Source organism: Pan paniscus, chromosome 11 (assembly GCF_029289425.2).
Source record: "Pan paniscus chromosome 11, NHGRI_mPanPan1-v2.0_pri, whole genome shotgun sequence".
NCBI lineage: Eukaryota > Metazoa > Chordata > Mammalia > Primates > Hominidae > Pan > Pan paniscus.
The window spans coordinates 44,261,032-44,285,973 of record NC_073260.2 but is presented as its reverse complement, the minus strand read 5'-3'; the positions used below and the strand labels follow the sequence as shown (position 1 = coordinate 44,285,973).

At 39.1% G+C, this 24,942-nt stretch overlaps 1 protein-coding gene and 1 non-coding gene across 14 annotated transcripts in view; both read right to left on the bottom strand.

The window, feature by feature from the left end:
* The window catches only part of FANCC (FA complementation group C), a 218,486-nt gene that overhangs the window by 63,678 nt on the left and 129,866 nt on the right, over window positions 1-24,942 (bottom strand). For all 13 annotated transcript variants that reach the window (XM_008963516.5, XM_008963520.5, XM_008963519.5 and 10 more), the window contains 2 exons: window positions 9,320-9,430; window positions 8,364-8,428 (listed from right to left, as the gene is read on the bottom strand). In XM_008963516.5, the coding sequence (XP_008961764.2) occupies window positions 8,364-8,428; window positions 9,320-9,430 (176 nt within the window). The remainder of the gene's footprint in view (window positions 1-8,363; window positions 8,429-9,319; window positions 9,431-24,942) is intronic.
* Window positions 9,778-9,881, bottom strand: LOC112440913 (small nucleolar RNA U13). Its single transcript, XR_003028901.1, has one exon. It is a non-coding gene; the product is annotated as a small nucleolar RNA U13 (small nucleolar RNA).

Sequence of the window (24,942 nt, the reverse complement as noted above, 5' to 3'; positions counted from 1 at the left end):
GTCCCTGATAACTGGTGATGTTGGGCATCTTTTCATATGCTTGTTGGTCATTTGTATATATTCTTTGGAGAAATGTCTATTCAAGTCTTTGACCTATTTTTAAACTGGATTATTTTGCTGTTGTTGAGTTGCAGGAATTCTCTGTATATTCTGGATATTAATCACTTATCCAGATTTAAGGTTTGAAAATATTTTCTCCCATTACATAGGCTGCTTTTTAATCTGTTGATTGCTTCCTTTGTTGCACAGACACTTAAAAATTTCATGCAGTCCTATTTGTCTATTCTTGCTTTTCTTGCCTGTGCTTTTGGTGTCATATCCAAGATCATTGCCAAGTCCAATGCCATGACACTTTTCTCCTATAGTTTCAGGTCTTACGTTTAGGTCTTTAATCTATTTTGAGTTAGTTTTTATATATAATGAAAGGTAAGGGTTCAAATTTGTTTTCTCAATGTGTATATCCAGTTTTCCCAACACCAATTATTGAAGAGACAATCTTTTCCCAATCTTGTAGACAGGATACCCTTGTCAAAGACCATTTGATCTTCCATGTGAAGCCTTACTTCTGGGCTCTCTATTCTGTTTTATTGGTCAATATGTCTGCCTTTATGCCAGTACCACACTGTTTTGATTACTGTGGCTTTGTAATATGCTTTGAAAAAAGGAAGTATGAGGCTTCCACCTTGTTTTTCTTTCTCAAAACTGTTTTGGTTACTTGGGGTACTTTGAGATTCTATATACATTAAAGGATTCTTTTTCTATTTCTGTAAAAAATAAAAGAAAAACCAAACGCCACTGACATTTTGATAGAAATAACACTGGAACCTGAAGATTGCTTTGGGTAGTATGGGCATTTAAAATACTAAGTATAGGCAGGGTGCAGTGGCTTACATCTGGAATCCCAGAACTTTGGGAGGCCAAGGCAAGTGGATCACCTGAGGTCAGGAGTTTGAGACCAGCATGACCAACACGGAGAAAGCCCGTCTCTACTAAAAATACAAAATCATCTGGGCATGGTGGCGTGCACCTGTAATCCCAGCTACTCGGGAGGCTGAGGCAGGAGAATCGCTTGAATCCAGGAGGCGGAGGTTAAAGTGAGCCGAGATCGTGCCATCGCATGCCAGCCTGGGCAACAAGAGCGAAACTCCATCTCAAAACAAAAATAAACAAACAAACCCCAAAAAAACCATACCCATCTATGAACATGGGATATCTTTTTATTTATTTATGTCTTATTTAATTTCTTTTAGCAATGTATAGCTTTCACTGTGCAAATCTTTCACCTCCTTAGTTGCTTATTCCTAAATATTTTATCTTTTTGGTGCTATTGTAAGCAGGATTGTTTTTAAACTTCCTTTTTGGGTTGTTCTTATTAATGTATAGAAATGCAACTGGTTTTGTGTGTTGATTTTGTATACTGCAACTTTGTTGAATTAGTTTATTAGTTCTAACAATTTTTTTGTGTGAAATCTTTTAGGATTATTAACATATAAAATCATGTCATCTGTGAACAGAGACAATTTTATTCCTTCCTTTCCAATTTGGATGGAAAGAATTTGGAGCATCTGTTGACCTTTATTTCTTTTTCTTGCCCAATTCCTCTGACAAGGACTTCTGATACTATATTAAATACAAGTGGTAAGAGAGGATGAAGATATCCTTGCCTTGTTCCTGATCTCAGAGGGAAAACATTCCCTTTTTCACCACTGAGTATGATGTTAGCTATGGATTTTTCAAATATGGCCTTTACTACTTTACTACATTGAGGTCATTTCCTTCTATTCCTAATTTGTTTAATGTTTTACCATAAGTGAGTGTTGAGTTTTGTCATATGCTATTTCTGCATTAAGATGATCCATGTGGTTTTTGTTCATCATTTTATTAATGTGGTGCATTATAGTGATTTTTGTATGTTGAGCCATCCTTGTATTCAAGGAATAATTTTCATTCAGTCATGGTGTTTATACATATCTTTTAACGTATTGTTGAATTCCCTTTTTGCTGAGAATCCTTCCATCATGATTCACGAAGGATATTAATCTGTTTTCTTGTAGTTTCATTACCTGATTTTCGTGTCAGGGTAATGCTTGCTCACAAAATGAGTTTGGAAATGTCCCCTCTTCTTCAATATTTTGGAAGACTTTAAGAAAGACTGGTGTTAATTCTTCTTTAAATGTTTGATAGAATTCTCCAGTGAAGCCATCTGGTCCTGGTTTTTTTCTTTGTTGGAAGGTTCTGAATAACCAATTCAATCTCTTTACTAGTTGTAGGTCTGTTCAGATGTTTTTATTTCTTCATTATTCAGTCGTGTAGGCTGTATATTTTTAGATATTTATTTATTCTAGGTTATTCAATTTGTTGGTATATAATTGTTCATAGTAGTCTCAATCTTTTTAATTTTTGTGGCATCAGTTTTAACTTCTATTCTTTGATTCCTGATTTTTGCTATTAAGTCTTCTCTTTTTTTTTCTTAGTCTAAGGAATTGTCAATTTTGCTGATCTTTACAAAAACCCAACTCTTAGTTTTTTCTTCTATTCTCTATTTTATTTATTTCTGTTCTAATCTTTATTAGTCTCTCCCTTCTAACTTTAGGTTTAGTTTGTTCTTTTTCTAGTAGCTTGAGGTGTAAAGTTAGGTTTCTGATTTGAGATCCTTCTTATTTTCTTTTTTTTTTCTTCCTTCAAAAGCATGTACACTTTCTTCTTTTTTAATGTAGGCATTTACCACTATAAACTTCCTGCTTAGAACTGCTTTTGCTGCATCCCATAGGTTGTGATATGTTGGGTTTTCATTTTCATTTGTCTCAAGTTATTTTCTGTGTTTCTTGTAATTTGTTCTTTGACTCACTGGTTGTTTAAGAGTGGGTTAATTTCCACATATTTGTGAATTTTCCAATTTTCTTTTTGTTACTGATTTCTATTCCCTTGTGGTCAGAAAAAATAGTTACTATGATTTCAGTCTTCTTAAATTTGTTAAGACTTGTTCTGCAGCCTAACATGTGGTCTTTCCTACAGAATGTTCTATATGTGCTTGAGAAGAGTGTATATTCTGCTGTTATTGGGTAGAATGTTCTCTATATGTCTATTAGGTCCAATTGGTCCACAGCATTATTCAAGTTCTATTTTTTTATTGGTCTTCAGTCTGGTTAATCAATATGTTATTAAAAGTGGGGTGGTGAAATCTATTATTATTGTGTTACTGTCTCTTTCTCCCTTCAATTCTATTGGTATCTGCTTCATATATTTGGATGCTCTGTTAAGTGCATATATTATTGTAATTGTTGTATCTCCCTGAATTGACACTCTTATTATTATATAATCTTTTTCTTTGTCTCTTTTGATAGTTTGATATAAGTATGGCTATGCCTGCTCTATTTTGGTTGCCATTTTTCCATCTTTTCATTTTCAGCCTATGTATCTCAAGTGAGTCTCTTGTAGCTAGAATATAGTTGGATCTTGTTTTCTGATCTATTTTGCTACTCCACGTCTTTTGAATGGGGTGTTTAATTCATGTTCACCTAAAGTAATTACCGATAGAGAAGGACTTACTATTGCCATTTTGTTGTTTTCCATATACCTAGTAGTTATTCTGTTCAGATTTTCTCTTATTCCCTTCCTTTGGGTTTCATTGATTTTTTTCATAGTGACATGCTTTCCTTCTCATTTTCCATTGTGCATCTGCTACAGGTATTTTCTTGTTGTTACCATGGGCATTACATTAAACATCTTAGAGTTATAACAACCTAACAAGATAACTTCAATCACATACTAAAACTCTACTCATTTACATTTCCCTCCCCAGTTTATGTTATCAATATCACAAATTACATCCTTTTCTATTTTGTATCTATCAACACAGTTTAATAGTTATTTTTACACTTTTATCTTTTAAGTTCTATACCAGAATTAAAAAGTGATTTATGTACACTCAGCCCTCTATATCTATGGGTTCTGTATCCATGGATTCAACTAAATCATGGATCAAAAATATAGTATTTGCAGGATGTAGAACCCAAAGATTGAACGTTTGTATCTGTAAGTTCCATACAGTTTACTGTGGGACTGGAGCATCTATAGATTTTGGTATGTGTGGGAAGTCCTGGAACCAATCCTCTCTGGATACCGAGGGACAATTGTACTACACAACACAGTATTATAAGATTTTGTGTTTGTCTGTGTATTTACATTTACCAGAAGGCTTTATATTTTTGCATGCTTTCATGTTGCTAATATTCTTTCATTTCAACTTGAAGGACTCCCTTTAGCAATTCTTGTAAGGCAGGTCTAGTGGTGATGAACTCCTTCAGCTTTTGTTTATCTGGGAATGTCTTTTTTTCTTCATTTTTTGAAGGATGATTTAGCCCAGATGCAGTATTCTTGATTGGAAGGGTTTTTTGTTTTGTTTTGTTTCCTCCCTGGCTCTTTGAATGTATCATCCCACTCCTTTCTGGCCTGTAATATTTCTGCTGAGAAATCCACTGATAATCTTCTGGAACCTTCCTTGTACATGAAAAGTCACTTTTTTCCTGCTGCTTTCAAGATTATGTCTTTAACTTCTGACAATTCGATTTTTGTGTATGTTGTTGTAGGCCTCTTTGGGTTCATTCTTTGGAGTCTGCTGAGCTTCTGAAATTAGGATATCCAATTCCTTCCTAATATTTGGGAAGTTTTCACCATTATTTCTTCAAATAAGTTCTCTTCCCCTTTCTCTCTTATTCTAGGACTCCCAAAATGTGTGTATTGTTCCATTTGATGTTGTTCCACAAGTGTCTTAGGCTTTCTTGACTTTCCTTCATTCTTTTTTCTTTTTGTTTCTCTGACTTAATAATTTCAAATGATTTGTGTTTAAGTTTTCTGACCCTTTTTTCTGTTTGATCAAGTCTACTGCTGAACCCCTCTAGTAAGTTTTTCAATTCACTTATTGTGGTTCTTTAGCTCCAGAATATCTGTTTGGTTCTTTTCTAGTTTCCATCTCTTTGTTGATATTCTCATTTTGCTCACGTATTGTTTTCCTGATTTCATTTAGTTGTTTATCTGTGTTCTCTTGTAGTGCCTTGAGATCCCTTAAGGCAATTATTTCAAATACTTTGTCAGGTAATGCATAGATCTCTGCTTCTTTAGGGTCTGTTTCTGTAGATTTATTTTCATCCTTTGATTATGCCACGTTTCCCTGGTTTACTTTGTGTCTTGTTATTTTTGTTGTATTTTGTACATTTAAAGAAACATCTACTTCTCTCAGTCTTTATCGACTGACATGGTACAAAGGAAGGCTTTCACCAGTGGACCCGGCTGGAGATTCTGGAGGTCCCTCAAACCTTTTCCAGGGATATATCTTCTCTGGGCTTATGCGTGTGATTTCCAAATTAGAGGGCTTTACTGGTTTTTCAAGAGCTCCTAATCTTCCCCTCCCTCTAGTGTCCGTTTGTGGTATTGCAGATTCTCCAGTGCTGCAACAAGCTGCTGAGCTCTCTTGTTTCAAACTACGCCATTTCTCTGTCAGTGCTGTGAGTCAGGCAAGACAGATACCAGTCCCTCTAGTAGGCCCCTGAGAAGCCAGAGGCTTCTCTTCCCCTCCCAAAGAACAGGTCATGAGCTAAGTGCTTTCTCCCAATTCTGTTGAGCTATGCCAGCCTCCATCGGCAGCACTGTCAATTCTCTGGTGCTACCACAAACCACTAAGCTTTCTTTTGTTCTCCATGGCCCCAAGGCGTCAAAAGTAGTCTTCCTTTATCTGCAGTTTTACTTTTTGTAGTTTGAGCTAGCCATGGTCACCCGTGGTACAAAAATATTAAATGAAAAAATTCCAGAAATAATTCAAAGGTTTTAAATTGCGCACTGTTTTGTTCGAGATGGCACCTTGCTCTGTTGCCCAGGCTGGAGTGCAGTGATGCAATATCAGCTCACTGCAACCTCCACCTCCCAGGTTCATGTGATTCTCCTGCCTCAGCCTCCCGAGTAGCTGGGACTACAGGCATAAGCCACCACGCCCAGCTAATTTGTATTTTTAGTAGAGATGCAGTTTTGACATGTTGGTCAGGCTCGTCTTGAACTCCTGAAATCGGGTGATCTACCTACTTCAGCCTCCCAAAGTGCTGGGATTAAAGGCATGTGCCACCGCACCTGGCCTAAATTGTGTACTGTTCTGAGTAGCATGATGAAATCTCATGCTGTCCCACTCTGTCCCATCTGGAACATGAATCATCCCTTTACCCAGGGTATCCATAATATATATACTACCTGCTCGTTAGTCACTTAGTAGCCATACTGGTTGTCAGATCAACTGTCACAGTATCACTGTGCTTGTGTTCAAGTAACTCTTATTTTATTAATACTTAATAATGACCTCAAAGTCCAACAGCACTGGGGCTGGCAATTTGGATATGCCACAGAGAAGTTGTAAAGTGCTTTCTTTAAGTGAAAAGGTGAAAGTTTTCAACTTAATAAGGAAAGAAAAAATCATATGCTGAGGTTGCTGAGATCTATAGTAAAAACAAATCATCTATCTGTGAAATTGTAAAGAAGGAAAAAAATTTGTTAGTTTTGTCGTTGCATCTCACATGGCAAAAATTACAGCCATCATATATGATAAGTGCTTAGTTAAGATGGAAAAGACATTAAAGTTGTGAGTGGAATACAGAAATGTGTTATGATTGGTGGCAATCAGGTTTGGTACTATCCACAGTTTCAGACATCCACTGGGTGTCTTGAAATATATTCCCTATAGATAAGGAGGGATTACTGTATGCGATTTCCTCATCAGTGCTCCCAGTCAGTAGAGACAGAAATCAGTTCCTCAGTCTGCTCCCTAAAAAGTGAGAATGTTGGATGCACATTCCACTCTTCTTTTTCCCTCCCAAGGGAGAGAAGCCACAAGCTGGGTTTTTCCTACCAATCTCACCAAGCTGCCAGACCTGGAAAAGGGCTATCACAGTTGACATGAAACAGATTGTTTAATCAATTTCAATGTGGCTATTCTAGACTTTGAGCTTGCCTGCAGTACTGTGACTTCTTAATTGGTTCTGTAGTTCTCACTATAATTTTTTGGGATGTATGCTGTAGTTAAGTCAATGTCTCTACTGGAAAATAAGGTCTAGGACTTCCTATTCTGCCATCTTGCTGATGTCATTCCTGAAGAACGCCTTTAATGTTATTATTAATTCAGTTTTCATCTTCTAGTAATGACCTGCTTATATTCCTTGCTCATTTCTATAATGGAGTGTTTGCCTCTTTATGATTTATTTTTGCAAGTCATTTCTATATTTTGCATTCTGATCCTTTGTTTCTATTTGTTAACAGATTTTAAAAATTATTTTGTTTATTGTCAGCTGCTTTTTAAAAAATCAACTGTGATGCATATTTTGGGAGTTTGGTGTAGGGAGTACATACACACTGCACTGACTGATTTTTAAGGTCTTTTTAAATAAATTTATAATTACATAATTCAAAAGATCCATCAGTCAACATTCACCTCACAACCAAATCCAAGTCTTTACCTGACATGTAAATAAATAAATCTAAACACTCTCCATGTCTCCTATGGTTCTTCTTACATTGCCAAATCCAACATAATGAAGATTATCTCCAATGTTTTCCTCTAATAATTATATAGTTTAAGGGTTAGGTGCAAAGGATTCCTAAAGGTTGAGGACAAAGACATTTCTGATAGAGCTTGAATTAGCAATAGCTTTACAAAAAAAAAAAAAAAATCACCAAGTCCCTCAGTCCCAGATTCTCTTGGTTAATGATATGTCAAAAATGAAATGCCCACCAATGAAAACTGAGATTCTTTTACAGAGTGAAGAAACATTTGTAATGTGATTAATTGCCTTTTAATTTGTCTGAATCTCTTTGATTTGTTTAGTCTAGATTTTGGAATATCATGTTTCTTAAAATAGGGCATATGTTCACATCAAATGTTGCCTTGTAAATATCGTGTGTGTGTGTGTGTGTGTGTGTGTATGTGTGTGTTGGGAGCAGAAGAAGGCAGAGCCAGGGCAGGCTAGTGTGAGAGCACACACTTACATCTGTGTACATTCTCCTCTTGCAGAGTGAGCAATCCCAGGGTAAAACTAAGTACTGCTCTTTCATGCTCCCTACTGTGTATGTAGGGCTTTCTACCTAATGGACCCACAAAAGACATTGTATGATTTACTTACTGCTCTGTGAGAGTTGAGAAAATAGTGATTTTTAAAAGAGTTTGAAAAAACTCACCAATTTGCTATGTATTCCACTAAAATAATCTTTCTATATAAAATACAACCATAACTGAACATCTATTTCCTATGAATTGTAAAATTTTCCTCTCATAACCAAACTGATACATTTTGAAACCTGAGAAGAAGGATGTTTAGTTTAACACCTACCGCCTTTGAGTGTTAAATCCATTAAGATGATTCTCTCTGAGTTCAGACGCTAATGATAAAACCATCTGTAAAACAAAATCAGTTGCAGGTTAACTCACGCTGCAAACAGGATTACATCAGTTCTATTTTTCTTGGTGTGAGTGATATTTCCGTTGAGATTCCCCCAACCCCCATCTTCTCATGTTTTACTCTGTCAGAGTGAAAAGGAAGCAGTGCCATGTCACATTTACTAATAACTGGGATTTTATGTTTAATGTCTATAATTCTGCATTCCTATTTAAGCAATGAACAATAGACAGGTCATTAATTTCCTAAGAATTAAAACCAAATCCATTTAAAGAAAAGTTAGTTTACTTCTTCATTTAAAATTCAGTTCATTTGAAAAAAAAAAAAGTTGTTATTGTACAAAGCTTCCAAAACACCGGAATGGTTAACAAACATTTAAAAATCTCATAACATTTTTTAGAAGAGTTACATCAAGATTGTAAGTTAAAATTTCTCACATTTGGCTATAATTTAAGCCAGAAGAAAACAATGCTTTAATATTAACAGGTAAATATGTAAAACTATGTACTAAATTTTCTGTTTTGCTTTAACAGAAAATTCCAATCAGGTTATTTGAAATACAAGATTCTTTCAACAGTACAAGACTGTATTTATAATAGCTAAGAACAGCTCTTCTCTCAAACATCTCTGAGTGAATAAGTGAGATGTGTCCCTAGAAAGAGAGGCTGATTGGTTGGTTTAGGAAAACCCTTCCTGGTTTCCTTCTTTCTCATAACTTCCCATCTCACATTTCTTCCGTACATGGCCATAAGTCTGCCCAAGGTAAGAAGAGATAAACAAAGAAAAGTTAAACATCTCTTCTGGAGGACTGAAATATTTCCATTTACTCTTTTTGCTGATGGCACATTCAGCATTAAACATTTCAAAAGTGATAAATTTTAAATACTCACATTTTTAAGCAAACCAGGATAGTAATCTATAGGTGCATACCCAAGACCTTGAGTGAAAAGAGCAACTTCTTTATCAAATCTGAGTGCTGAAAGTATATGAGATAATACACCCTAAAAAACATAAACAGAAAAAGTTAACTTCTTTAAAAGTAAATGCAAGTGCCTTTTATGTACAATGCCTACAATTTATTTGTACATGGGGGTGGTCTCTATGAAACAAAAAAATCTGTTTGTCAAAGTACCCAATTTACTTTGATTCAAAGTGTAAAAGAGAAATGTTAGCATTAAAGTTAACACATTAAAAAGAAGTCAATTTAAACAAACATTAGCAGTGAAACAAAAATATATATCATCAATGCGCAGTGCTTTACCTATATTAAGAATGGAATCTTTATTGTTTTTAAACTCAGTAAAATATGTTTAACAGAGATGATAATTTTTCTTTGCTTTTTTTTTGAGGTCAGATGGGTAACGTGCCAATGTCATACAAGGTTCAAGGGTGGCACATTGCACACACGTGCGTGAAACACCCAATCATCACGCTCATGAACTACAAAAGGATCCACATATTAGAATTTAATATAAGATAGAGAACACATCACAAATCAGTAGGGAAAGGACAGATTATGTAATAAATGGTGCCTCAAAAACTATTTGTAAAAAGAAAAAAAGATTCTCACCGGGTATTATTCATCAAAATATACTCCAGTTTAATGTAAATCACAGAGATAAATGTAAAAATGAAATAATACACAAGACGAAAACATGAACATTTTTCAAGTATCTGAATGAGAAAGAACTCTGAGAACTGAAAATCCTGCGAGTAAATCATCAGGGAAGAGGCTTGGCTGTGCTCAATAAAAATAAAATCTTGTGTTTACCAGAAAAATAATATGAGCACAAACTAAGAAGAACATTAACAACAAACAGTACAGATTCTATGTTATCAAATTAATGTACAAAATATACGACAAACACTAAGAGCATAACAATGAATATGAATAGATAATTCATAAAATACAAATAGCTAAGAAACACATAAATGAATGTTCATCCTCCATAATCAAAAAGGGTAGGGTAAAACACCTGTATGGCACTTTCACTTAATGAATTCAAGTTTTTTACAGACATGAATAGCTAATGCTGTATGGGGTTCTATGAAACATGTACTCTGTGTGAGCTCCTGGAGGAATAGAAATAGGGTCTTCCATACAGAGTGCAGTTGTGAATGGCACTGAGGCGCCCAAAGTGTGAGCAGAGGCAACACAGCCCAGAACCCATCATGAAGCTTGGACTTACAGGGGTGTGTCTGCCTAGAGGTTTATCACCTGAACAAAGACCGATTACGGGCTAACAGAGGCCCTGCCTTATAGAAAGCAACTTGAAAAAAATATATTAAATGTCTTCAAAATATTCAGAACCTTTGATATATGTGGCATACATTTAAGGAAATAAATGCAAATATGATGACAGGAACTATGCTCGAAGATGTTCACTATAGTGGTTATTTCTCATATAGTAAAAATTGTCTAACAGCAGAGAATGATTAATATGCTTATATAGTGGCTCACTGTAAGCCACTAAAATGTTTACAAAGGGGCCAGGCACGGTGGCTCACACCTATAATCACAGCACTTTGGAAGGCCGAGACGGGCGGATCACTTGAGCCCAGGAGTTCGAGACTAGCCTGGGCAACACAGAGAAACCCCACCTCTATAAAAAATACAAAAAAATTAGCTGGGCATGGTGGTGCAGATCTGTGGTCCCAGCTACTCAGGAGGCTGAGGCAGGAGGATCACTCAAGCTCCAGAAATTGAGGCTCTGCACTCCAGGCTGGGAGTTGAGAGTGAGACCCTGTCTCCAAGGAAAAGAAAAGTTTATGAATAATTTTAATAGTATTTAAAATGGTTATATTATACTACTAAATGAAGAAAGATGTAAAATGTTATACTCAGAAATGATCTCATCAATATAAAAATAATCCATAAATGAGAATGGAAAAACAATGGAAGAAAATATCACTGTCTTAGTCTGTGCTGCTATGGCAAAGTACCTCAGACTGGGTCATTTATAAGAGCAGAACTTTATGTCTCAGTTCTGGAGGCTGGGAAGTCCAGAACCAAGGAGCTGGCAGGTTCAGTGTTTGCTGAAGGCTTCCAAGGTGATGCCCTGTTGCTGTGCCCTCTAGAGGAAACGGACACTATGAATGCTGTGTCTTCACATGGTGAAAGGGACAGAAGGGCAGAAAGGGCCCAGGGCACTCTCTTCCACCTCTTATAAAATCACCAGTCTCATTCATGAGAGCTCTGCCCTCATGACTTAATCAACCCCCAAAGCCCCTCTTAATATTATCACATGGGTGATTAAGTTTCAACACATGAATTTTAGGGGATATATTTAGATCACAGCTATCACCAAATGTTAGCAGTTTCTAGGGTGGTGCTAGAGACCCATAATAGTACCACCCTAGAGACTGCTAACATTTATATTAACATTATATATATATATATATTTTTTCTTCTTCTTTCTACTTAAGTACAATTTCCTAGCTTTCCATACATGTATGTGCTTCTTTTACTACCAGGAAAAATATTTTTTGAAAAAGTTTTATTTGGAAATATTTGATCTTTAAAAAAGTCCTATACTGCATTTTGTGATAACACATTACAAGATAAAATGAATTTGCATCTGTGCATATAAATGTATGTATGTAACTTCATACACAAATACTTGGAAATGACAGTCTAATCCAGGGTGGAGGCTAAGGGTGCCTCAGTGATGGGCAGGCAGGCTCCACAGACCCGGGATGACAAGCATGTGGCACACATACCAGTGACACTCTGGGTGGTTACCATTATCACGGTGGTCATTTCAATTTCATCATAAAGTATCTCACACATCCAAAAAGATACAAAATATAATGTCAAATTCCACAAACCTTCAAGCTTAATCAGTAAACATTAGAAATACAGAAGAAGCCTTCTATGCCCTCTTCCCTTCCCCATCATGATTCAACAGCCCTACCCCTGGGGGGAACTCTACCCTGAATCTGGGATGCAACCTTTTGTGCAGATCATGTACTTTCTCCCTGTGAGCTCAGACCTGCCTCCGTATCCTTAAAAGAGAATCCAGGCAACACTCCTAAGTCATGTAAGTGGAAACCTGCCATTTCTACATGACATCCTATCTACAGTTTTCAAATTAGAATTGCAAGTTAACAAAGTAGCTTTAAAACATTACTACTCAGTAGAAGATGTTCATGATTAATAAAAACAACAACAACAAAAAAACCCCAGTAATATGTACTACATGATTTACAAAAAAATGAATCCACTGGAAAGGGGTAAGAACAGGAACCTTACAGAGTTAGAGAGTTAGAGTGAACCTTGCTTAAGGTAGAGAGAAGGATGGGGCCACTTGCTTGTTATTGTTTTTTCCCTCTTTCAGTTCAAATCTGCCGCAAATACAGAAAGCAAATAGGAGCTGACCATAGCCCCAAGAGAGTTCGTCTCCATGTTAGTGGTGTTCTCTTCCAACACCAAGTGCAATCTGGGAGAGAGAGGGAGCAGCCATGGCTGGGCGGGCAGAGTCAGGGAGCTCAGGTACAAGCCAGCGTGCCATCTGTGGAGGCGCTTACTGCCAGCTGCGCTTACTGCTGGACTCCACTGAACTTGTGAAGGCAGAGGGTGGGGCCTGCACAGCAGGGAGAGCACTTGGTGCTCTTAGCAAGCCAGGATGGAGCCTGAATCCCCAGTGGGGTGCAGTGCAGGTGTTCTGGGAAAAGGGAAAGCCCGGCCAGGTCTGGCCAGCCATATGTCAAATCCACGCGGAGGTGTCCAAGTCAGACCCAGGCAGAGAAGGGAGGACTTGGTTTGGAAAGTAGGTGGGCTCCAAGTCGGCAGCAGTCTGGGTTTGCACAGAGCAGGTCAGTCTGATGCTAGGTGAGGGGAGGGCAGTGTCAGAAGAATGCAACCTTCTGCTCAGAAACCAGACTTTTGCATTCTATTTAACACTCATTTAAAGCATTTACTACACACCAGGGGCTGTTCTAAGCCAATTGCATATAGCAACTCATTTAATCCTCACAGCCTACGGGTAGGTACTGTTACTGAATCTGGGTTAAAGAGGAGGAAATCAAGACAGTTTAAGCAGCCTGCCCAAGGCTAGTTATTTACTCTATGGCCAAACCTTATAATGAACCTCCCTGTATCCACTGTCCATGAGACTGTTGGGATAGTTTTTAACAATGCAAATCTGAATGCTCTCAGTCTGAGACCCTTACAGCTTCCAGTTACTCTTACTGTGAAGCCCAAACTTCTCAAAGTGAAGCAGCCTGGCTCACCAGCACACCCCACACCCGCCACCAGACTTGACTTCTCCTTACTAGCCTGTTTGCGACCCTGGAGGGCCACAGGCTTTTGGGGCCATCAGGACTTTAGTATGTCCAATCCCCTCTGCCTGGGGAGCTCTCCTATGCCCCTCACTTGTGAGAATTGACTTCTTGAAGGAATTCTAGCAATTGTGACAACCACAATTTACCAAGTGCTTACAATGTGTGAGGCACTATGTTCTCTAAGCATGGCATCTCACTGAAAATCCCAGGATCAGTTTTTAATCAAATTCAATTCAGCAAAGTTTCAATTAAGCCACCCATAAACAGGTGGCTACTGTTATTATATATCACAATCCACCCTTAAAAAATTAGAGCGCAAGGCGCTACAAACCTGGTTGAGATGGAAAGTAATGTAGTATGCAATTGAAGGAAACCAGTTTTGAGCAGTAACAGCTAAGGGTCAGTTAAGATTGTAGATGTTAAACAAAACCATGCCCAGGCTTTCCCCTAACCCACAGCCTCCCAGAAGCACTCACACCCTGGGCCTGGGACCAGCTCACGGAGGGTGACTTCCCAATACTGTATGAGCTCCGTCTTGACATTTGATAGATTCAGAGGGTGAGATGAGAGATTGTAAATAATTCTTAAGTAATGTTTAAAATAGCCACAAATAGTTCCCTAGATATTACAGTCATGTATCACTTAGCAACTGGGATACATTCTGAGAAATGCTTCGTTAGGCAGTTTCTTTGCGTGCAAACATCACAGAGTGTACTTACGTGAACCCAGATGGCTCAGCCTGCTGCACACCTAGGCTACATGGGAGAGCCTATTGCTCCTGGGCTACAAACCTGTGCAGCATGGGACTGTACAGAATACTGTAACATTGTGATCTAAACCTATCTAAACATAGAAAAGGTACAGTAAAACTATGGTATAACACTGAAAAAATGGTACACCTGTATAGGACACTTCCCATGAATGGAGCCTGAAGAACTGGAAGTTGCTCTGGGTGAGTAAATGGGGAGTGAATGTGAAGGCCGAAGACATGACTCTGCACCACTGTAGACTTTACAGACACTGTACACTTAGGCTACACTAAATTCATAAAAACTTGTTTCTTTCTTCAGCAATAAACTATTCTTAGCTTACCGCAACTTTCAAATTTGATAAACCTTTTATTTTTGTTGAACTTTTGGACTATTACAATCAATGCTTTGCCTAAAACACATTGTACAGCGGTACAAAAATACCTTCTTTCACTATATCCTTACATCATAAGCTTTTCTATTTTAATTTTTTAATTTTTTTTTACTTTTTAAACTTTTTTGTTAAAAACTGAGGCACACTGCCACCCAGACACTTGTCCTGGTCACTTCAACCCCTGGCTCACTGTTGTGCCGGTGTGAATGCAAACCCTGCTCTCTGGCTGCCAAGCATGCATGTGGCCAGGACAGCAAATCAAGCATTCAAGCTCCAGGCAAGAGGTCTTCTCAGGTTCCCAAACAGGCTTTCCAGAATTTCCCCAAGACACTGAGACTCAGCCCCTTCAAGGCCTTGCTGCCAAAGAGAATCAGAGAGGGCATCGGGGAGCCGTTCAGACTCTCCAGCCCAAGCTTGTCAGTGCACAGCTCAACACAAATCTGTAAACTTTCTTAAAACATTATAAGATTATTTTTTGCTTTTTTTTTTTTTTAAGCTCATCAACTATCATTAGTGTTAATGTATTTAATGTGTGGACCAAGACAATTCTTCCAATGTAGCCCAGGAAAGTCAAAAGATTGGACACCCCTGCTCTAGCCTCTTCTGTAGTGAAAATGGACTTGTACCCAAAGAGGCAACTCACTGTCCACAAGGACACCATCCCAGATGCTGAGCATCAACCTCCTGCCTCCCTGGAACAGACCTTATCTGAATCCCATCAAAGCCCACATTGTCCTCCAGCCTCTAACGTCCAGACATGTGCCACAATAGCCCCTCAGAACTGTCTTGATGAGATGGGACAAGGGGTGGTGGAGATCCAGGTTCAGAATGGCCGCCTTATCCCTCACTTCTGAGAGGTCTGTACCTGCTGGTTGGAGCCCTCACTCCTTAGGAGGCTTGGCCCATGTCCCAGGAAGTGCCCCCTAAAACGACCTTCCGGTCTCTTCCTCCTCTGAGGGGAGCGCCCTGGAATGAGTCCCTCTGTGCTAAGGAACACGACCTCCATTCGCACAACCAGGCTGACTGGCGCCCTGATGCCCGGAGGCAGGAAGAGACGCAGGATCCAGCTTGTGTCTGTGCATCTGTGTTTCTCCAGCTGTGGTGCCTGTGCAAAGAGTGGAACCCCAAAGAACACTGGGTGGTCAACACACAGACACAGCACCCAATACAAGTATGTAGGTTTAAGCTGAATAACAATGTCATATAAAAATATTATTTCATTTTATAAGAAAATTGAGTTAAATTTTGTAAGGGCATTAAAATATAATTTTAATAGGAAGCTATGAAAATTATCTACACTTGGTGTACAAATGACTGAATTTTGGGTAACTCTGTAAAAGCCACTTATGGGTGTAAAGAGGGGTCTGTCACTTACTTTATAAGACATCGACTTCCAAATCTGTGGTGTTTTTAACCAGTGCCCTCTGGTGATACTAACATTTCTTAGCCTGAAGGAGCATTTCCATGGAAACCATAACAGAGATTTCGCTAACTTTGGATTAAAATAATTATAAAATTGCTTGGTTGGTTTATGCTCTTGTTAACCAAATGCTCCTACAGATAGCATATTGCACATGTGTTTTGATGTGTTCTTTCATCTAAGGTCAATTTCCCTTAGTTTATTCATCAAATTTTATTTACTTTAGATAAAAGAGACCTTGTAGTTAGCATGTGCTCTATGAATCTGTACTTTGTTAGAAATACAAACTCTCAGACAAAACCCTGACCTATTTTATCAAAATCTGACCTATTTCATTAAAATCTGGATTTAAAATAATATTTCCAGGTGATTCATATGCACATTAATGATTGTTACTAGCTCTGTCACCCAGGCCGGCGTGCAATGGCACAATCTTAGCTCACTGCAACCTCTGCCTCCCGGGTTCAAGTGATTCTCCTGCCTCAGCCTCCGGAGTAGCTGGGATTACAGGTGTGCGCCACCACGCCCAGCTAATTTTTGTGTATTTAGTGGAGATAAGGATTCACCATGTTGGCCAGGCTGGTCTCGAACTCCTGGCCTCAAGTGATCTGCCCACCTCAGCCTCCCAAAGTGCTAGGATTACAGGTGTGAGCCACCATGCCCAGCCGGTATTCTATTCTTAAGAGGATAAAAAGTTATATGGGTGTACTGATTTGTCAAAAAGGTACAATAAAGATTATACATTTCAATGCACATACATCTTATCTTATAAAAATAAAAAAATAAAGGGATGGGGAATGAGCTGAAGTATAGATGAAGCAGAAATAGCACAGGATGAGTAGTTGTTGAGGCTGAGTGTCAGGTCTATTACACCATTTTGTTTATTTTGTATATGTTTAAAATGTTCTGTAATAAAACACTTGTCTAAAAAGACAAAGTTTATCCATAACATTAGCTCTTAAGATTTTGGCTACCTTTGGAGAGGAAGAAGGAAGAAAGTGGATGTCAGAAGCATGAACAAGGCTGATTCTATCTTGTGGTTACAAAAATGTATTTGCCTTGTAATAATTCACTGAGCTTTATCTTAATGCTTTGTGCATGTACTTCTGTATGCATATTATGTATCAATAAAAATTTAAATATTAAAGAGAAAAACTGAAGCACACACACATTAGCTGAGGCCTACACAGGGTCAGGTAATTAATATCACTGTCTTCTACCTCCACATCTTGTCCCACTGGAAGGTCTTCAGGGGCAATAACAATAACATATGTGGAGCTGTCATCTCCTGTAATAACAATGTCTTCTTCTGGAATGAATCCCTCCTGAAGGACCTGCCTAAAGCTGTCTTACAGTTAACTCTTTTTTTTTTTTGAGACAGGGTATTGCTCTGCTCTGTCACCCAGGCTAGCAATCACAGTTCGCTGCAACTTTCAACTCGTGGGTTCAAGCAATCTTCCCGCCTCAGCCTCTCAAGTAGCTGAGACTGAATAAGCTGAGGCTTATTTTTTAAATTTAATTTTATTTTTTGTAGAGGCAGGGTCTCAGTATGTCACTCAGGCTAGTCTCAAACTCCTGGCCTAAAGTGATCCTTCTGCCTTGGTCTCCCAAAGCACTGGGATTATAGGCATGAGCCACCACATCTGGCCAACTTTTTTTTTTTTTTTAAATAAGTAGTACACTCTAAAATAACAAAAAGTATAGTATGTTAAATACATAAACCAATAACATAGCCATTTATTATTATCAAGTAATTATGTACTATATATAATTGTATGTGTTATCCTTTCCTATGGCTAGCAGCACAGGATGTTTGTTTACCTAGAATCACCACAAACATGTGAACAATGTGTTATACTACATTATAACACCTATGATGTCCCTAGGTCATAGACACTTTTCAGCTCCATTATAATCTTATGAGACCACCATTGTACATGCAGGCTGTTGTTGATCAACATGTCATTATAAGGCACATGACTAAACTTCCAATGTCTGCATTGCACGAGCTGACTTTAACATATAATGTCCTGGAAAAATGAAAATGTAGTATCTCACTTATCTGCAAGGGATACACTCCAAGACCCTCAGTGGATGCCGGAAACCTTGAATGTACCTAACCTTTCTCTCTCCTCTCTATATATACACATACACACACACACATATACACATTGTGTGTGTGTGTGTGTGTGTCTGTGTATATAAAAAACAAAATTACATATTTTAATTTACATCTTTTTTCCATAATTCTGTAATATAAGTGGCTATGAAGTGCCACAAGAGTTTTTTCCCTGAATAAAATCAGTGTTAAGTCCTAGAAACAACATACAGAGGCCAGTATATGGTTACGTAGTTTTCAAACAGACACCTCAAACTTTGGTCCTCTAAATTTTTATTTTATAGTAAACTTAAATACTGATGAGCATTTCTCATTGCTAAGAATAATTTTTTTTTTACCGCCACCTAGTGGTAAATAGTCTAAACACAAAACCGTTAAAGATTAGGCATTGGCTCTTGGACAAAAATAAATTCCTATAGTCATATAATAATAGGTTCTTTCTCAAATGCTGGCAGAGCGATCTTGGAGATCCTTTACTCTAACTCCCTCAGTTTACTAATGAAGCACTGAGTTTCTAAATATACAAATCAGTATTTAAGAAAAGGATGTGGATATAAATGAACAGGTTCAGACATAAAGATGTACAGATTTTATCATCCTGACCACTGATATAAAATCTTTCATGAGTAGAAAGTATGGGAACTAAGATGGCTGTACCTAAAATGATTTTAAGCCCAATTTCGATTCATGTAAAAGAATGAAACTCTGCTCATGTGTGAAAAGCCATTGAATGTGCTTAGATCATGCGAGTGAACTTTCCTAAGAAGGGGAGTTTTAAATAAAGCAGAGGGAAATCCACTGCCCTTGCTTTTGGGTGCTGTTAGTTGTCCTTGCCTCACTGTATCTGCTCCCTCGTGTAACAGGCAGCACATTCACAGGCAGGTTAGGAAAGCTGGAGCAATGGGTTGTGGCCTGGAACATGGTCTGGGTGTGGAAGAAGGGTTGTGGGTTTTGCTCAGGCAAAGGGCTAGGAGAGCCAAACTGTGGTCAGTATTCTCAAACTAAGACAAAGCACGTATATTATGCTTCTCTAAACAATTTCTTCATCTGATCATTAAAGTCTTTTAGAATTTCCATCACTTTGCTCTCCATGGCATATCTCTTTATACAAAATATACAAAAAAAAAAAAGGTGTTGGCCAGGCGTGGTGGCTCACGCCTGTAATCCCAGTACTTTGGGAGGCCAAGGCAGGCGGATCACAAGGTCAGAAGATCGAGACCATCCTGGCTAACATGGTGAAACCCCGTCTCTACTAAAAATACAAAAAATTAGCTGGGCATGGTGGCGGGTGCCTTTAGTCCCAGCTACTCAGGAGGCCAAGGCAGAATGGCGTGAACCCAGGAGGCGGAGCTTGCAGTTAGCCAAGATCGCGCTACTGCACTCCAGCCTGGGAGATAGAGCAAGACTCCATCTCCAAGAAAAACGTGCTTATAAATAGGGATCCCTTATTTATTCATTCAACAAACACAGGTTGAGGATGATCTGCTTTCAAGCCACTCTCCTGGGACCACTGGGGTGAGAAGCCCTGCAGCCTGGTGAAGGGTGCTGCAGGTGGGAATAGCCATCACGTGAGCCAGCTTGCTGAGTGCTGGAATGACTCTTGGTGAGGCAGCCGCTGTGGGAACAGAGCAAGGAGAGATGAGTTCCAACTGCTGGGTTTTGGGGTGCTCCCAAAGACAATGGCATCTGAGCTGATTCTGAGGGCTGGGGAAGAAGACAAAGTGGAGGAGGGAGAGGCAAGGGGAAGACAGAAAGAATGCATGTGTGATGTGGCTGGGACAGGGGAAGGCGACTGGGGAAGGAGTAGAGAAAAAAGGTGGGAAAACCTCTCCTGTCAGCCCCTAAGGCTCCCGGCCCCCACTCCAGCCTGCCCCTACATGGCCTCAGCCCGCCTGCGCAAACTCACTTCCCCTGCCTTTCTCTTTCATCCCTGTGACTTGGTGACATCAGACTCCTGGCTGGTCACCAAATTCACCCAGCCCCTTCCCACCTCCAGACCTTTTCCTTCTTCTGAGAAACCCAACAAACTCCCCGCCCCCATCTCTAGCTGCCAAAATCATACCCATCTTTCAAAATTCACCTTTCTCTAGGATTCCTGTTCTAGTTCTTGACTGGGCAAGATGTTGTTCTGGAGTCTCTGTGGTTCCTCCCTTGTGTTTCTCTCCCTGCACCTTCCAAGGTCACCTTGCAGTGTAACGGTGAGCCTGCTCTCCTCTGTCCACCGTTAGCATGCAGGCGCTCCACGGCAGGCACTGCCTCGCTGTCCTTCACATTCCTAGCACAGCTGTGAGCCACACAATAGTCATTCAATAAAGACCAGCTGAGTCAAAACCAAGAGCACAGATTTCTCTCTTACAGCTAGTGAAGAACATAATCGCTGCAGGATTCCCTTGTGACCTTGTTATAGGCGAACACAACAAGTTTTCTTTTTCACAATTTGCTTTCCTAAGTTGCAGGTCATAAAATACCCACAGAATACTGGGAAAACATGACATCGCTATGTGCTTTTACTTCAAAGACATTAACTCATGTTGGTAACACTGACCAGAACCTGCATACCAATGGGGATGTACTTTCATTGGCTACGGTGTTGCTTTGGTGCCACTCAGCTTGCAGTAACCTTCGGGAGCTGGGATTAGAACATCCAGGACGGACAGGAAAAGCAGAAGCAAAGGGCCATCTTTGCTGAAAGGGGTCCTGAGAAATTCAACCTCAGCTGTATTTAAATAGAAGTTATAATGCATATCTACATATTTAAAAACATGTTTTTCCTGCAAACCTGGTTAGTAAAAGAAAGCTTTTGTTAGTTCCATCCGATACACTCAATTATTTTTGGCCCACCAAAATGTATTTCTCAGGTATAACTCGGTGTGTTTAACCTTCTCTTTCCTGAAACCAGTCTATTCAGTCCTGGGCCTGTGGCCATGCTACCATGTCGAATACCTAGAGGGCTCTCTGACCATGACCATATAAAATACTTGTGCCCGAATGCTGAATTAGTTGCTTCTCCCCCCCTTTTTTTAATGTAAACATTAAAAAAATTTAATGTAATTAAATGAATTTTATTTATTTACATAATTATGGCATTATATGTAAACATCTAGGAAAGCATTTATGTTATTATACTGGAACTGTTTACTTAATATCAAAATGCCCAAATTGACTAAATTACCTGCAAGTGACTTATATTTTTCTAAATTAAATACCATGGTGAAAATTGGCCAATTTTCTTACAACACAATTTTAAATTATCACTTCCCCCTGCAAACAAAGACAAACTAGAAATTAAAACAACTCATAAGCACCACCTACATTTACTTCACTAAAAAAGGAAAGAAATGTCCTCTATAGAGTAAGATGGACCACCACTCCCCGGCAAAGCATTACATGACAAGACAGCAAAGAAGATTCGTGTTACAAAACTGTTAAAAATACATGTGAAAGGTCTGCATAAAGGAAGACCTTGGATCTTAGCAAGAAAAATTCAATGTCACAAAGATGTCAGTTCTCTGGCATAGAAACTCAATGCAGTACCAGCAACAATTCCAAATAGGGTTTTTGGTGGAACTTCAGAAGCTTTTCCAAAATTCACATGGAGAAGCAAGGGGCCAAGAACAGCACATGCTAAGGGAAAGAAGAAAATTATAGAAATAAACAGGCAGCATCATTCTGTTTATATAAAGTTCAAAAGCAGGCACTAAAGGAGATATGGTTCACAGATACACGAGTGGTAGACGTGCAAATCCCTCCAATCACCTCTGGCTGAACGTCCTAAAGGTACCAAGTACAGTAAAGCTAATCAGATACTTCACACTATCCTATTCTGTGCCTGTTAGTCTGAAGCCACCTATAATACTGAGATGTCTCAGGAAGGAAATATTCTTGTAACATGGTTTCACTGATAACTCTTAAAATCTGAAATCCTTAATATCTGAAATGATAAAGAATTTCTTTCCATATTATGACATACAGTGCATACCCATTGGCTGGTGATAAAACTATTATAGAAATAAGATATAAATTGCTTGAAAAGGTGTTTGGAATTTTGTAAGATAAAAAGTATTTCAGTCTCCTATTTCTTTGTAACTTACAAATTAAGAATTAAAAGATATTCCAACATGCAAATAGCACTCTTCATACTAGAATAATCTACAATCGAAATGCAGAAGTCAGTCCTAAATTAAAGGTATGGTTTTACTTTTAATTCTTTCTGAAAATAAGGCATGTTTAAGTTAATTTAAAATTTGTTGAGAAAAAAGGAGTCATTATCTTTATTATATATATTCATGTTAATGCATCCTTTAGCGAAGTAATAATGAATGGTTGGACTTCTTTAGGCATGAAGACAGTCTAAGCTTAGGGCCTAGACCTTATTTCCTTCCAACACAAAAATGGCAGTCTGAGTAAATTAACCTAAGCAGTGACACAGGAAACAAATCATGCCCAATTCCCAACCTCGAACCCAACAACTTGCTTCCAACAGTTAATGGTCTTCCTTATCACTCTTACTAGGGCACGACAGATTCCATCTAACAGATCTGCAATTACCATAGTTCCTTTTCTTTTAATCCAGTATTTAAACTGTTCAATGATTTCCACTTTCACAGAATCCATATCTACCTAAGCCTAAGTGGACAAAGTATAATTCAGCGAACAATTCCCATCTGCAGGAAAACTAACCATATAAAACATGTTTTCGGAAACACTTGTCTCCATTACATGGTTAGGAAGCAAAATTCAACATGTAGTCATTGACAATTTTGCCTCTTTCATAAACCACACTTTGAGATGTATAAAAGTATTGCTAATTTCAAATAAGAGAAGAAGCCAAGTCTAATTAATTTTTTCCTCAGAAAATCTGAAATCTTACCATATGTTTAAAATGGACTTATTATTCAGCACTTTTTTGTTTTTGTTTTTTAGGAGATGGGCTCTCAGTATGTTGCCCAGGCTGCTCTGGAGCTCCTGAGCTCAAGGGCAATGTTCACACCTCTGCCTCTCAAGTATGCACTCTGTGGGTGGGGCCCTAGAATCTGCTTCTCCAACATGAGCACAACTCACCCCACTACACCAAAGGCTGGTGTTGATAAACTACATATTGGTCAAGCCCCTTAATAAGGCTGTTGAAACACCATTAAGATAAGTAGGTTTAAACCGATCACATTTTCTCAGTGTTGCCACCATTGACATTTTGGGCCTGACAATTCCTTGTTGCAGGGGCCTGACCTGTGCATTCCCGCCTTCTACCCCCTCAATGCCAGGAGCCCCCTCACAAGTTGTGACAACCACACATGTCCCCAGACATTGCTCAAATCCCCTCGGCAGCAAAACTGCCTCAGCTGAGCAGCTCTTCTTTAAACACACACCCATTTTTAGAAGTGAGTTTGGATTACCGTTTTTGAACATTCATCTTGTCTTTGGGATAAAGATAGATATTGGCAATATAAAGGAGACTTGTGTGGCTGCTACAGAAACAGTCCAGGAGTTACTGTCATGTGAAGAAAGCAAGTCACAGAGTAAGAGTCAGTATAATTCCACCTATGTGAAAACAAACATAAAACAAAGTTATTTTCATATATAAAGGCAAAGAAGACTACAAGAATCTGCACAGCCCACTGATACCAGGTTATTTCTGAGGAGGCTTTTGAGGTTAGAGGGAGACTGCTGCGCTTGGACTGTTGGATTTTTTTTTTTGAGAAGGAGTCTCACTCTGTGGCCCAGGCTGGAGTGCAGTGGCGTGATCTCAGCTCATAGCAACCTCTGCCTCCCGGGTTCAAGAGATTCTCCTGCCTCAGCCTCCTGAGTAGCTGGCATTACAGGCATGCGCCACCACGCCTGGCTAATTTTTGTATTTTCAGTAGAAACGGAATTTCACCACATGGTCTCAAACTCCTTACCTCAGGTGCCTTGACCTCCCAAAGTGCTGGGATTACAGGCGCGAGCCACCGTGCCTGGCCTTAGGATAATTTTTAAAAACGGTGTTAGGTCTCCTCAGTTTTCAATTCCATAAAATGTAGATGATAAAACTGACTTTGAGGAAGTTCACAGAAGTGAGTGAGGCACATGCACGGGAAGCAGCGAGCATTACGCGCTCCCAGCACGTCTCCCATCTGATGCTGCTGTATCTGAAGTCGCAGTTCGGATAAGCATGGAGTATAATCTGAGAGCTGCGTAACCCCAGTTCCTGGGTTCTGGATACCTCTAACCTTCTCCCTTCTCCCTCTTCATGGTCACGGCCAAGGCCCACCTCCTGCCCTCTGGCTCATCTCCAATGCCTGCTCCTGCATACACTGACCTGATGATATCATCTCTAGGTCTGCCACAAATGTATGCAGAGGCCCAGGAGGAGCCAAGACTGAAAACCGGAGGGCCTAAGTCAGCGTTTCTCAGGATGTGATGTGCAGAGACCTCAATCTGAATTATCCTGCAGACCACCTTGGTCCCACCCAGACCACTGAATCCAAACCTCTGGGGGTGGGGCCCTAGAATCTGCTTCTCCAACAGGACAAACACCCCCTTTCCACTGCACTGTAAAGTCTGGGGCTCAC